At 44.1% G+C, this 13,815-nt stretch overlaps 2 protein-coding genes across 7 annotated transcripts in view; one reads left to right on the forward strand and one right to left on the reverse strand.

Annotated features, from left to right (window-relative positions):
* NF1 (neurofibromin 1) overlaps positions 1–13,815 on the forward strand; it is a 2,008,692-nt gene that overhangs the window by 1,353,301 nt on the left and 641,576 nt on the right. The gene's annotated exons all lie outside the window — the stretch shown is intronic.
* On the reverse strand, positions 3,747–9,381 carry OMG (oligodendrocyte myelin glycoprotein). Its single transcript, XM_086954822.1, has one exon. It carries the CDS (start codon positions 9,379–9,381, stop codon positions 8,077–8,079), a length of 1,305 nt encoding a protein of 434 aa, XP_086810948.1. The 3' UTR covers positions 3,747–8,076.

Raw genomic sequence — 13,815 nt, forward strand, 5'->3', positions numbered from 1 at the left:
TGAAGGGCTTCAGGTTCATTCAGCCAATTGGGAGGCAAAGTTCACTCCATCAACTAGTATGCACCGCCACTCTAAGTTCGCCATCTTTCTCTGGCTTCTGTCATAAACCATTTTAGGTTAATGCCTGCATTTGAGGATGTCACTGGCACATCGAGGGTGTCATGGGTTAGCAAAAGGCTAGCTTAATTGGGTACAGTTGGGCCTGTTACACCCCTTGGCCTACACGACTCTTTAGAGTTTAAACTGTTTCTAACGCCACTACTGTATAGATGTGCACTTTTTTGACTTTCTGACCCACATGAATCTTTGCATGTAGTTCAGTTGTACCAATTCACACATCTTGTAAAGCGCTCTGATGCCCTCGAGTCTAGCCAGCGCTGTATAAAACTAAAGATATATATCTACACACATAGAAACATTTACCGCTACACCTGCTGCACTAATGGTCGCACCCCAAGCCCTCTCCTCCAGACATTTAATCCATCCAAACTGTTGGGACCTGTGCCCTCCCTGAAAACCGGGCCCCACCTTTCACTAATGTTTGTCAGGGTGCTATGGATCCTAATGGAAGCAAGGACAATGGCTCCGGGTTCCCCTCTTTGGTAGTAAAACAGCCACACATGGCGTGCATTGGTGCTATCGCAACACTTGCGCCTCTGACACTACTCCTAACGGTAGGACCAGGGACCCTGGACGAAGGCTCTGCCTCTGACGTCTCTACCTGCACTTTGTCTTGTGCTTTTATGGCTGCCCTTCCCACAAAGGAGCCAGAAAGCCCCTTTGCAGTTGAGCTGCTCCTTTTACTTAGCACGGTTTTTGTAAAATGGCAACGTGATATCCTTTATTCATTTAACTTTTGGATTGTTTTACATTGCTGATTTTATATCATTGATTAGATGCAGCGCAGAAAAGAAAAACACTGATTGAACACAATTCAGAATCTTCTTTTTGCCTGTGGACCCTACATCCGTGCTCCCTGAAAGCTGGCTGTTAATTGGCATTGGCGAAGAAAACCAGAGTGATACAGATAGAATGCATATTACAATAAAAAGTTTAAAACGACTTACTTTCGGGAATGATGGATTTGGATTTTGTCTGTAGGTCATAAATGAGCGAATTGGCTCGGGTTGGTCAGTGTTTATTGCAAACGTGTGCATTGACCTTTTAACTTGGAAGCATCCAGCAAACATTTCTTCCCTGAACTTTAGAGTCGAACCGATGTCTTCAAAATGCCAAGGCTCGTTTTCCAATACGTGCTCTGAACTCGAGAGATTATTTTCAGTTTCATTGAGCTTTTAATTAACAAGCCACAAGCATGCAAATGGGAATTTAAAGTGCACTGCTGCAATAATGTATTCTATCATAGCAGTGTTATTTCTTTCATTTGAAGACGGAGCAATTGCTCTCACATTTGTGATCATATGGAAAGATGGCTGCAGACGATGCTTCTGTCTCGGTCGCGCTACAGGTGCGGTTTCCTCTCGGAATACTTTTCAGGTTTCTCACCCAGTTCCGCCTCTTCCGTCAAAGCCAGTAGCGTCCCAGGCTTTAGCCATGCGTGTCGTCTTTGAGTTTGCTTCAGCTGCCTCTGAAAACCCCCCGCCTCTCCTGTTTGGGAAGAGTCCTCTGGTTTACGCCTGTGCTCCGCGCATGCCCACGCATCCCTCTAGAGCAGACTCCATGTGCAGATCGCTCAATAATCACAGCCCACTACCTCTTGTTATAGCAAAAAAAGGGCACTTTATTAAGACAGTTGAATTTTCAAATCAATTAACTTTATAAACAACTTGACATCATAAGTACCTTACATTATTTCACAAAAATCCCCACAAAATGTTTTCCAACCAACTCAATCAAATCTTCTAGAATACACCCTATGTAATTGTAAACCCCAACTTTTCACTTTTCTCTTCCCCTCCCCTGCATTCCGGCTTCCCATCCCTCCGCCCCCAAGGGATGGTTAAGGCTGCTCCAGACTTACTCCCCCCCCTCCCCGCCCCCCCCCCCCCAAAAAAAACACCACTTTAACGGGGGAAAAATTGGAAAAATTCTGTACCTGATTTAAAGTGTCAAGAAATTGTTTGTTGTTATTTTGATGGGGGGTGGGCCAATGAAAACCTCAAAACGACACACCTGGGCACTGTCGACCAAGTGCCCTCCTGCCAAATATATATATCAAACACCTGAGGTTGCCCCACTGAAGCCATCACACATCAAGGGGTATACCTCACATGAGCCACAGGCAGCCTTGATCACCATGCTCCTGCCTTGCTTCAAATGATGAAAACTTTAAGCCATACGCGTTTCGGGTATCCTCGTACCCTTGGTCACTGGCAGCTTGTTCCACAGTGAAGCACGGACAAAACAAAACTGTTGTAGGACACCTGGTTTATTTAAATGTATGAGTCCCGCCCCCTTGGGCGTAGGCATTGTGGTTAAGGTAGTTCCAAAATATATGCCAAACTCAATGTCCCATAATTCCCCATGTGGGTGTTTGTAAAGTCTGTGATAGTTGTAAGCATCACTGAGACATATCCCAAATAGGTAAAGCACTGCGGTGGTTCGTATATATATATATATATATACTACATAAGTCATGCCCCCTACCTTTACTACCCCTATTGAGGCCCATTCCATTGAGCAAAACAGCCCAGGGCTAGACCGGCTCGTGCCATGCTCCCCCTGGGTTCTCATTAAGAGGGGGTATATTTCCTAATTAGAGAAAGAAGACCAGGCAGGATTATTGGTTCTTGTGAGCTAAGCAAAGCCCTAAACGCTCTTTCGGGAGTGCCTCCTCATGTGTGGAGCTTATCCTGTTGACCCTACACAAGTTGTGCGGGTAATAATGCAGATTTTTTTCACCCATTACGTTGTCTCAAAGCCCTAGGAATTGGCGCCATATATCTGAGCTGAGGCACTTTTGGGGATCATATTCTTCTGTTCCAAAGACTGTTACTTTGCCTGGCCGAGTCCCATTGAATCTTTGCCGAGCTGCTGCCTGGTTGCACAGCTCTTCGTGCGGGGGACTCTGTGAGCCTGATAAGGTATGTACACCTCCGAATTTCTCTCTCCCTCTGTAGGTGAGTGTAAGTCCGTAAGCATGAGAAAGGCATCGCTCGCCTCCCCTGGATCTCGGACACAATTCCGGAGCCACGATACAGGAGCCACCTGGCCCAGTCGCGTCTGCCTCTTAGCTAGCCATCCATGTCGCTGAGAGACTCCTCTGATACCAGAGCATATTCCTCCTCAAACTGCCATTCCAGACATTGGGAGGACAGGATTTTACACCAGTTATTCAGATGATTTTCAGATACATTTCCAGGCATTTGGACCTATAGAGGTCACATGCAGGCACTCGTAGACTTTTTCACGTAAAGTGCCCAATTTCTCCGGGAAGGTGGACCCAATGTCCGACAGTTCTGCTAATCTGGCCTTGTTTTACATGCAGCAGCTTGACCTTGGGTTGAATTTGCCAACTCCCCTTTATTAGGGAACAATTCAGTAAGGGTCATTCTGCATATTTTAAGTCCGGGTTCTTCAAAGTGAGTACTGAAAGACCGGATCCATGTCAGATTTTTAAGATAACTATATTTATCTGAATGGGGGATATTCTAAAAGTCTGTCCTGGATCCGGCCCTCCAGGGCCGACTTTAGAGAACCCTACTTTAAGTGCAAAGCATAGAGCAAAGGAGGTTGCTCCAGTGTTCTCTGGACTGTCTCTTCTTTAAGTCCTGATGGTGCCCCTACTGAGTCTAGAGGGCCAGCGTATGCCAGCACCAGCCCTAGCTCTAATGGCGTTGTACTGCCAATACCTGTCCACTTCTACACACGCCTGCAGGACCATCAAGGGTGGTTGAGGCTCCAGTTGTCACACCTCACAGGCTTCTTCACAACAAGAGGTCTCTGTTGTAGAATTCAGCCACAGATGCAGAGGCTTGTAATGAGTGCTCATAGAGAACTTTCACTGCACCAAGCAGTGCTGTTGAGCGCAGCCAAAGGCCTGTGATGTGTTGTGTATTTATTCACCACCAGATAATGTGGTGTATACCTGGTGGTGGCAGCCTTTTCTCAATTACTAAGGCCAGTACTTCTCATTGAGCTCAAGGTGCTCATTCAGGCTCAGTAGACCTGGAAGGAGCGGCACAGTCAACACACACGAGAACAAATATCTGGGCACAGAAATACTGCACCATCTTGGTCTCTGAGATCATGCTGGTTCAAGGGGATGGAGGCTTCTTCCTCCCTCGTGGACACAGAAGTAAAATGGCTGTATTCCTGCTTAAGATACGGACAACACTATTATAGGAGTTGCACCATTACACATCCCTGCTCCCAGACTACGCCCAGGAGTGACGTTTATGCATAACTTTAGCCAAGAATAGAATGTTGAGTGTCCCATTACAGAGCATAGTTGTACAAATGCCACCTCTGGGACAGACCTCAACCCCCCCAATATGAAGCTTCTCTTAGTGCTTATTTTGGTGCTTTGTAGGAACTCTTCATTAGGGTTAGTTGGTATGTATACAGAGTACTGCATACACAAGAGATGAATGTTTTTAGCAGGTTCTTAAGCGTAAAGTTTATTTATTCTGAAAGTACTTACTTTGCACACAATAAGGTTGGTAAATTAGAACATAGGTAGAGATATTACCCTTAAAAAAAACTTCATTCCATTGTACTGCTTTGCCATGTTCTAAAGTAGTAGGGGATGTCCACCCTATACCTCCCCACTACCACCACCCCTGGGCACTCTTGTATCAACCTTGCCAAGCAAAGGATTGTCCTGTGCAGTCGCGTATGGCTGAAGAGTGGAGTCCTAAAGACTTTTCCCATTTCTGCCACAAATGTGTTGACTGTCTTTCACCTGAATAAGGAGATATTCCTCTCATTCTCTACCTGGAAATGGCACCTTTTGCAAAGGAAACGTTGCGGAACAAGTCGAACAGCGTTACTTTTTACTAGCATAGAAGCAGGCAGGCTCTCTAGAACAGCTCTGCATAGCCTTTCTTCGCAATGATGCTAGCTGAGCTGCCTGTAAGGTCGCCAATTCATCCTGCAGGGCCCGCCACTGCACAAATCCCCCCTCCCCCCCCCCTTTAATGTCCAGGCAACTTCCGTGGCATTCTCCAGGCATGCGCCTGTTCCAGATATGGGGGCTGCTGCATGGGCTACCCTCGCTTCACTCCCTTGAGGCTTCCTACCGCAGTAATGAACAGGTGGTTCTACAGAATCCGTTGGCATAGACCATTGCTACTCAACGCTGCTTCTCCTCCGTCTCTGTTCTCTCATTTAGAAAATGTACTGACCAGTTCATGGAGGCTGTTGGAGTGGATACAATGACCTACGGAGACTCCATTACTAATGGGCCTTCTCTCCTTCCAAACTATCAGTGGCGTTCGCCAACCACTGAGCCATCAAAAAACGGACACGTTTTCCACTTCCTTACTTTAAAAAAAATAAAACATTTCTATTTGGAGTGCGTACCCACTTGGGTGCCAGGTAAGGTTTAGAACGAGGGGTATCCATGCTTGACTATTGCACGCGCGACACCTGTAACATGCACAGAGCTCTTATGAACAACTATGAAAGCAATTGTATCTCCTGTTCCTAGGTCGCGCCAGTATCCCCAAGTTCAAAAGAAGAGAGCCCACACATTAAGACTAATGCAGACACAATACAAGCAGTTCATTCCGTTTAGGAGAAACGTCCCACAGAACGAGCAGTTTATTTGTTTTTATTTTTTATTATTCAACTTACTAATGTCTTATTTTTGAAATGCGGACTGGGTGCTTCTGGGTGCGTTACCAGCAGCTCTGCTACAGTCATGCATGAAACCAGACATGTTGAGAATTGTGTTGTAGTTATACCCAAAATGTTTGTTATAAGAATAACCGGAAATACCACGTAGCTTCGTGGATAGTAAAGTCTCTGAATTGCATGAACAAATGGTACACATTTAGCAGTTATACAGAGCATGTTTGTACATTATCTTTTACAAGCCAATGGTGCAAAAGCAAATATAAATTTGATGCAATATATGTACGTACTAAAGGGCTGTTTGAGAGTGCTTTCATTCCTTATTTGTATCCTGACAGGCAACTCCCGTATTTGTTCTTGTGTGAATTTTCGTCTGAAAGTGCTAAGTGAAAAATCAGGATATTGGTGCAAGGATAGCTTCAATAATTATGTGACCCTTTCTGTTCGAAGAATTGTCATGTCCATTCATGCTTGCATTCCCAGTTTATGCAGGTAATAGAGCAACACAAGAAATGAAGTATTTTGTATACGATCTTAAAATCTGCACTGTACAAATGCCTAGAACAAAACTAAGATAATAAAATGTTGTCAATTCAAGAACCCCGGATTGGATCTCTGGTCTCCTTGTCCCGTACCCGAGCCACCAGGCAATATTTAATCATGGGGTACTTGCTTTTGTGGTGTCCTAGTGACATGGGCAGGCAGGGAAAGAAATTGGCAGTAAATGGTCCTATTAAGAGTTTATGCTATGTATCTCCACTTTTCTTCAATATGGACCGTGTGTGTGTAAGTGGTATTTCCCTCTAGCCATGTAGCACCTGTGTCCCTAATTCAATTGTGCTTAAATAAATCTAATGAAATGCCACCAAAAAGGTTTAGAAACTGAACTTTAGAGTCAGGTCGCTCCATGTTTATTTCCTACTTCCTGGCCATCGTATTGCAAGCCTGATTCATGGATATTTATTTTCTAAAGTCTCACGTCGCTTCAAGCAATGTAAAAGGAACAAGGCTAGGAGTTGCGAACGCTATCATGTCAGCTAAGATGGCCTTCTCTTTCCCAGTCACGCATTTCTGCTGTAACTTAATGTGTGTACGAATAAAAAGACTTGTATTAAATGTGTCTTCTATAAAACGCAGCAGCAAGTGTAAATGTATTAATTAATTTGTAGATTTAATCATGTGTGACTTTTTACCCATGAGGGTATCTAGGTAAGTCCAAGGGCACAGGGAGATTAAGTGATTTGCCTAGAATCACTGTTTGGTGAGACAACACCAAGGTGCAAACCCGGATCCTCAGTACCCAAGTCGTCAGCGCTGGGCGCTGTGCCTCATCCTCTGCATGAATTGGGAATAGAGGCACACATAGTCTTCACAACATAAACTCCATTGGCTGGCAAATCTACTTTCCCTGCTTACCCTTGCTTGCTAGAGAAAGCATATTGCAGTGCAATATCCTTGTGCAGGCATGATCCTTTGAAGCAAAATAGGACTGGGAGGGCAGATCCATTCCAGATTTCAAGACTACAGGAATTAGTTCTGTTTAGATTCACTGTATGGAAATGATGTAAATGTATCTTATTTGGATATCCTGAAAGTCTGACATGGATCCAGTCCTTCTGGACTTGGGTGGGACACCACTTTTGTACAGCAACCTTCTCTTCACTCTGTTCATCTCTAAACAATGGTGAAGGACTCGGTTTCACTAGCACCACATATCTTAAATGCAATTCCTCAAACACATTCATAAAAATGAAAAAAATCTTGAACTGTGAACAAAGCGAATATCATACTGGACGTAAACTCACTCACCACCCACTAGCAGCTACACCACCACTCACTTGTAGAATCAACAAAATAAAAATGTTGCATCCACCTTGCTGTACCAAAGTGATTACAAATAATGTCGTAATTGTAACTACTCCATTCTAACTTTGTGCTATGGTAAAACTTCCAACAATTACATTTGTTAGTAAACAGTCATGCTTCGCCTAAGTTGAACCTTATTTTTTTCTCTTTTTGATCAATATTGTAAACATACATGACATTCTGCGAATAAACATGTTTGTACATAAAGAGCTGAGATGAGTTTCATAATTAAAAGTATATGTACTCTTGCGAATGGGAAAAAAAACAAGATTTTGCAACCGTTAACAATATATTTTCATTATTAACCTGCTGCCTTCATAGGGTTCACTGTTAATTGTCCCAAACCTCAGCCAATTCTAATAGCAATGAGAACCAAGTCCCTGCAGGTATCAACTTCCTGTTGTATCTGTGTGAAGAAAATATATTCTTCGCTAAGTATGAAAATGCTAACATTTAGAATACAATAAATAGCAATACTTTCACCAGTATAATATTGAAGGCAGCATGTTGATGGGCACTCGTTGAGGATGGTGTGTTGCTGTTTGGAATGCTGACAGATGGTTGGTTTTGCACCAGAATGCTTGTTGCGTTTGGTTGAGATGTGACTGATAGTGTTGTTGGCTTCCCATTGGCGATATTTAAAGTGATTATGGTAGACAGCTGCTTCCCTACATGAGGGCTTAAGTCTATGATAACTGAGTCTTTGACAAGGTCAGGCTCTGTTGCGGCTGCAACGTACAAATTACTTTCTACAGCAGAACCATCTTCGTCAAGTATAGAACTTACCGTGCCTGTAAAAAATGTGCTTGCTTTGCTTGGAATGACGTCTTGAATTTGATCATACAATTCAGTTGCTTTAGTAGTTTTCTCTGCCAGAGAACGATATTTTGTAGCTCCTCGTGCAGGTCCCCCAGTAACAAGGTTGTGCGTCCCTTTAGCCCCTGGTGTTGTTGGTGATAACGTGATGTTCCATCTTGAAAGGGTTTGGTTCGGGCAGGGGTACCTGTCCACAACTGCTGTGGTTTCCATTGCCCATTTCAGCAAATAGGTAATATTTTGCTTTGTGTTGCAAGTCCAGGGGTTGTGGTGAAGAGTCATCAATTGAAGCTGAGGTAGATGGTCAAAGGATCCATTTGGAATGTGTGTGAACCTGTTACTGTGTAGATATAGGCTTGTGAGGAAAGGCAACCTCATGAGTGTGTTCGGCAGGATTTGTGTGAGAAAGTTGTTTGATAGGTCTACAGTCTCGGTGTTGTAGGGCAGGTTTGTCGGGACTGTCCAGAGTCTGTTGCTGCTGAGATTGAGAGATCTGAGGCTACTCAAAGTGTTGTTTATCAGAACCGCTCTCTCAAGGCGATTTTTAGAAATATCCAGCAGTCTAAGATTCCACTGGTGGGCTGTGTCCTGTTTGTGGAGCATTCGAATAATATTGTCTGCAGCGTGCAGCTCCCAGAGGGATCTGGGCAGGTGGGAAGGAATGCTGCTAAGTAAGTTGTGTGAGACATCAAGTGTTCTCAGATTGGTGAATCGAGTCAGCTGCTGGTCCAGATTGTGGAATTGGTTGTGCGACAAGTTCAAGTAGGTAATGTTATCTTGAAGTCCTTGTGGCAGTATGCTCAGGTTCCTGTCCGAGCAGTCCGCATGCCTGCTGCCGGCAAAGCAGGAACAGTCCACGGGGCAGAGGCCCACAACGTTGGAACTGGAGACCAGAGCCATCAGCAGCAGACTGAGAGAGGGTTCCAACTTCCGGCCTTCCATGGTTTCCTGAAAACAAATCGTGTAGAACATGAAGTAAAACAGGTGCAACATTCTGCTAGGATCGCAATAAAATAGTCTTTATAATTTCGAATCGGACAGGTGAAAGAGTTTCTGTTCTAATGGACGTTAGGACAGTGTGGAAACATCGTGTATAACGGTTTTTACTCCGTGCACATTTGGAGGTAAATAAACCTGGCGGAACGTGCATGGCAAAGGGTTTGAAATAAAGGAACTGCATGCGGGACTCCGCGCAGAATCACGGCCACTCGTGGTTACTCCTCAGAGGAAACCTTGCAACGCTGTGGTAATGCCACACTTTGAAAGTATCGATCATCCTAGGTATGAGATGCTTAGATTGTGTGCCTGCGCTATGTAAATGCAGATTTTAGTCAAATTCGGTTGTTTTTTTTTTGTTCTTGCTAAAATGTAAAGAATTCAAAACGGCGGTTGTATTCGCTTGCTATAAAAAAAAAATCAACTAAGGCGATCATTTCATTTTATTACCCACGACGACCATGCACCGAGCCGCCCGGGGGAAGGTGGAGTAGGGTCTAGTTGACTAAGCTCTGTTCCTTGACGCTGCGGTGCAAGCGCTTATTCCCCCCCTCACAGTGGTAGCAAGCGCTGTCTAAATGCTGCAATACAAAACCGTGCAATATTGACCCTCCCCGAGCCCTTTTAATCGACGGGCTCACGGGAGCTGCTGTGGCCTGAAGCCAGCTACAAACTGTAGCAGATACATTAAATGGAGCTGAACTCAAACCCGTTCATCACAGCTGGTTTGCACGTGAGCCAAGAAGAAACGCGTTGCTCTTTGTGGCGAGAGGTCAGTTTAATACCTTCAAGTTCATGAATGTTCACACTCCGGCTAGTGGATGGCATAGTTAAAGTTGCACAACTGTGTAATTTGCTTAACTTAATGACTGCATGTTCATATTCGATAAACTGCACCAGCCCCTTACATGAAACTTGTACTGAACCCCACGGCTAAATCGGAATGGCTCGGAGTCACCCCAGGACAAGAGAAGCGACCCCACGCGGTTATAAAACGTGTGCTGCGGCCAGGAGCCCGCCGTGAAGTGACCTCGCGCACTGTAAGCTGGACATGAACCCACTCACGGTGCTCTCTCTCACACGTGCGCAGTGGCAGGAGGACACGAACCCACTCACCGTGCTCCTTGTCGGCGGTCAGCGCATCCCCCGTGGACGCTCGTCCGAGCCCTTGCCTCTCGGCGCGGTGCAGTCGCCCCTGCCCCTCTCACCCTAGGCTGCTTCCGGACCCGTCCGCTGCATTGTGGTGCCAGCAGCCGGAGGACTGCAGAGGTGTCACTCGTGCTGACTCAAATATATTAGGAGGACTGCACACTCGACATAATGCTGTTTTCTTTCTCTGATTACGAGCCTGCTCTCTCATTGGCCAGGGAAAAGCCTGTGCATTTCTTTACGTGGTTAAATTCCACCCCCTGCCTGCTTTTATGTCTGTGCTCCATTGCCGGCTAGTATTCTTTCTACCTTGGTTGTCTCATGTCTCCTCACGAAATGCTCTCGGATTTTCCGACACAGGATTAAGATAGGAGCAGCCATTGTATCCTGTAAACTAAACATGGCCTGTTGGTATCTCCATTTCCAGTAGATGAAGGCAACACACCCAGGCAGGTTATCCTTGTATGCCTGCCCTTGAGATCTCGAAGAAACAATAGAAGCATGTTAACCGAAGTAATCCTATTTTTAAGACAAAGGAAACTTTGTATTTCACTCAGTGCGCAGTTAATGTGTCCTACTTAGACCAACACATGGAATCTTGCTGTGTGCAAGGAGCATACTTCTGAATCGATAGGTTACTTTCAGTTAAATATTTGAGCAAGAGGCAATCTTTTTGGAGTAGATTTTGCCTTCTCATTGTCTGTCTGACCCTTTGCGTGCTACTGAAATAGAAAGAATATAGCACAGGCGCTCACTCTTTTCATCCTGACTACTACTTATCATTTAAGGAATCTGCTCTCGCCTGACTAAAATAAACAGATCTCCCAGTTTCCCCCCATAAGATCCCATAAATGCAGCACCTCTAGCCCTCATAGTCACCCTTTAATGGAATTATTTCTGACATGGATATGATGGTTTCTTGGTAAGGGTTTTTTCTCACCCACATCTTGGTAAGGGTTTGTTTTCTCAACAACAGTGGTTCTTTAATTTCCTGTTCAGGCACAGATTAGGTTTGCGGAATTGTTTTCACTTTACATACTTTAATAGTTTATTTCCCTTTATATAAATAAATCAGGATTTATAAAGCACAGCTAATTACCCAACAGTGTAACCAGTCGCTTGCAGGTCATGGAGGCTTATTCAAACTGCCAGGTCTTGAGGACCATTCGGAATTTCTGAAGTGAGGTGATGGTCTGTAAGAGCGTGGAGAGGCTATTCCATGTCTTTGCTGCGATGTGGGAGAAAAGGCATCCTCTACATCTGCATCGGTACATGCAGGGAGTATGGGCAAGTGAAAGAGAAGCGGAGCATAGTCTTCTCAATGGTTGGTGGAAGTTCAGGCAGTGGTTAATGTATGCAGGTTCTTGGTTGTATAAAGCCTTGTGTGTGTGCGTCAACAGCTTGAATTGGCATCTCTTCTGTACGTGTAGCTAGTGGAGTTGCCCGAGGTGGGATATGATGTGGGTTCATCTGGGATGGCTGAGGAGGAGTCTGGCTGCGGTGTTCTGCATGGTCTGAAGTCTATGTAAGAGGTGTACGATGATTACTACATAGAGGGTGTTGCCGTAGTCCAGTCGGCTGGTGATGTGGGCCTGTGTCAGGTGCATCTCGTGTGCAGGGGTAGGCCATGAAGATCTAACATAGGTGAATGGGGACTCCCTGTGATACTTTAAGGTCTAGAGGAGGGAGTGACAGTTTATAACAAACAATGAGGGGAACCTCTATACTGACCTATATTTCTTTACATCTGAGCATTAAAGTCTCTACAAGGTTACAATTATGATGCTGCATAAGAACAAGAGATAATTCATTAAGACATGGAATGTATATTTGATTTCTTTCATTTATTTTATATCTTTTGCATAACAAATTATTTTTTTCTTCATTTTCTAGTGATCATTTTATCAAAGTTACAAAACAGTGACATGGTAACATACGTATATATAATTAAAAAATGCATGGTTGGATCATGTCTAAACACAAACCCCTAAGCAATACACATAAAATAACTTTCACTCATACCTTCATTCATACAAATTCAAATTTTCATACCCATTATTCTAACACTACTGACAATAACACAAAACAGTGAAAAAAAGTGAACAACATGTATCGTGTCCTTCGATAGACTCCTCAGAATATGGCTAGACCCCGTTATCTTATTTCTTCCTTTTTGTTTTGAGGGTTAGCAGTTTTTAGTGCTCCTTTCCTTTCCTTCTCCAGATTTTGATTTCTGATTTAAACTGAGGGTGTCTGATGCGTACGGCCTACGTACGTTTCGGTGATGTGCTTAGTTTGCTTCACCTTCTTCAGGGCCAACATGTAAATGGACAACAGACAGGTGCATACATACAGTTAAAACCAGGGGGTTTTCATTATCTGTGTCTGCGTTGACACTATTAGGACCCTTTTAGGAAAATAGATTTTATGGACAGTCGTGTCTCTGTGAGGGTAGCTTCCGAAGAGTTTTGGATCCTCCAGATGTATCTGCGGTTAGGATTAAAGGCTATAATGTGAGTTCTCTGGGCCTATGTTATCGGTCATTATTTCTTTGGGACCTATATGCAGAGAAATCAACTCGCATCCATGGGCGCCTCCGGCCGATGTCACTGCCACTGACCAAAATCCTAACCGCAGATACATCTGGAGGATCCAAAACTCTTCGGAAGCTACCCTCACAGAGACACGACTGTCCATAAAATCTATTTTCCTAAAAGGGTCCTAATAGTGTCAACGCAGACACAGATAATGAAAACCCCCTGGTTTTAACTGTATGTATGCACCTGTCTGTTGTCCATTTACATGTTGGCCCTGAAGAAGGTGAAGCAAACTAAGCACATCACCGAAACGTACGTAGGCCGTACGCATCAGACACCCTCAGTTTAAATCAGAAATCAAAATCTGGAGAAGGAAAGGAAAGGAGCACTAAAAACTGCTAACCCTCAAAACAAAAAGGAAGAAATAAGATAACGGGGTCTAGCCATATTCTGAGGAGTCTATCGAAGGACACGATACATGTTGTTCACTTTTTTGTGTTATTGTCAGTAGTGTTAGAATAATGGGTATGAAAGTTTGAATTTGTATGAATGAAGGTATGAGTGAAAGTTATTTTATGTGTATTGCTTAGGGGTTTGTGTTTAGACATGATCCAACCATGCATTTTTTAATTATATATACATATGTTACCATGTCACTGTTTTGTAACTTTGATAAAATGATCACTAGAAAATG

The sequence above is a fragment of the Lissotriton vulgaris genome, chromosome 2_1 (genome assembly GCF_964263255.1).
Source record: "Lissotriton vulgaris chromosome 2_1, aLisVul1.2, whole genome shotgun sequence".
In the NCBI taxonomy this organism is placed as follows: domain Eukaryota; kingdom Metazoa; phylum Chordata; class Amphibia; order Caudata; family Salamandridae; genus Lissotriton; species Lissotriton vulgaris.

Coding starts and splice junctions, on each gene's coding strand:
- OMG (XM_086954822.1), bottom strand. CDS start 9,381: ATGGAAGGCCGGAAGTTGGAACCCTCTCTCAGTCTGCTGCTGATGGCT.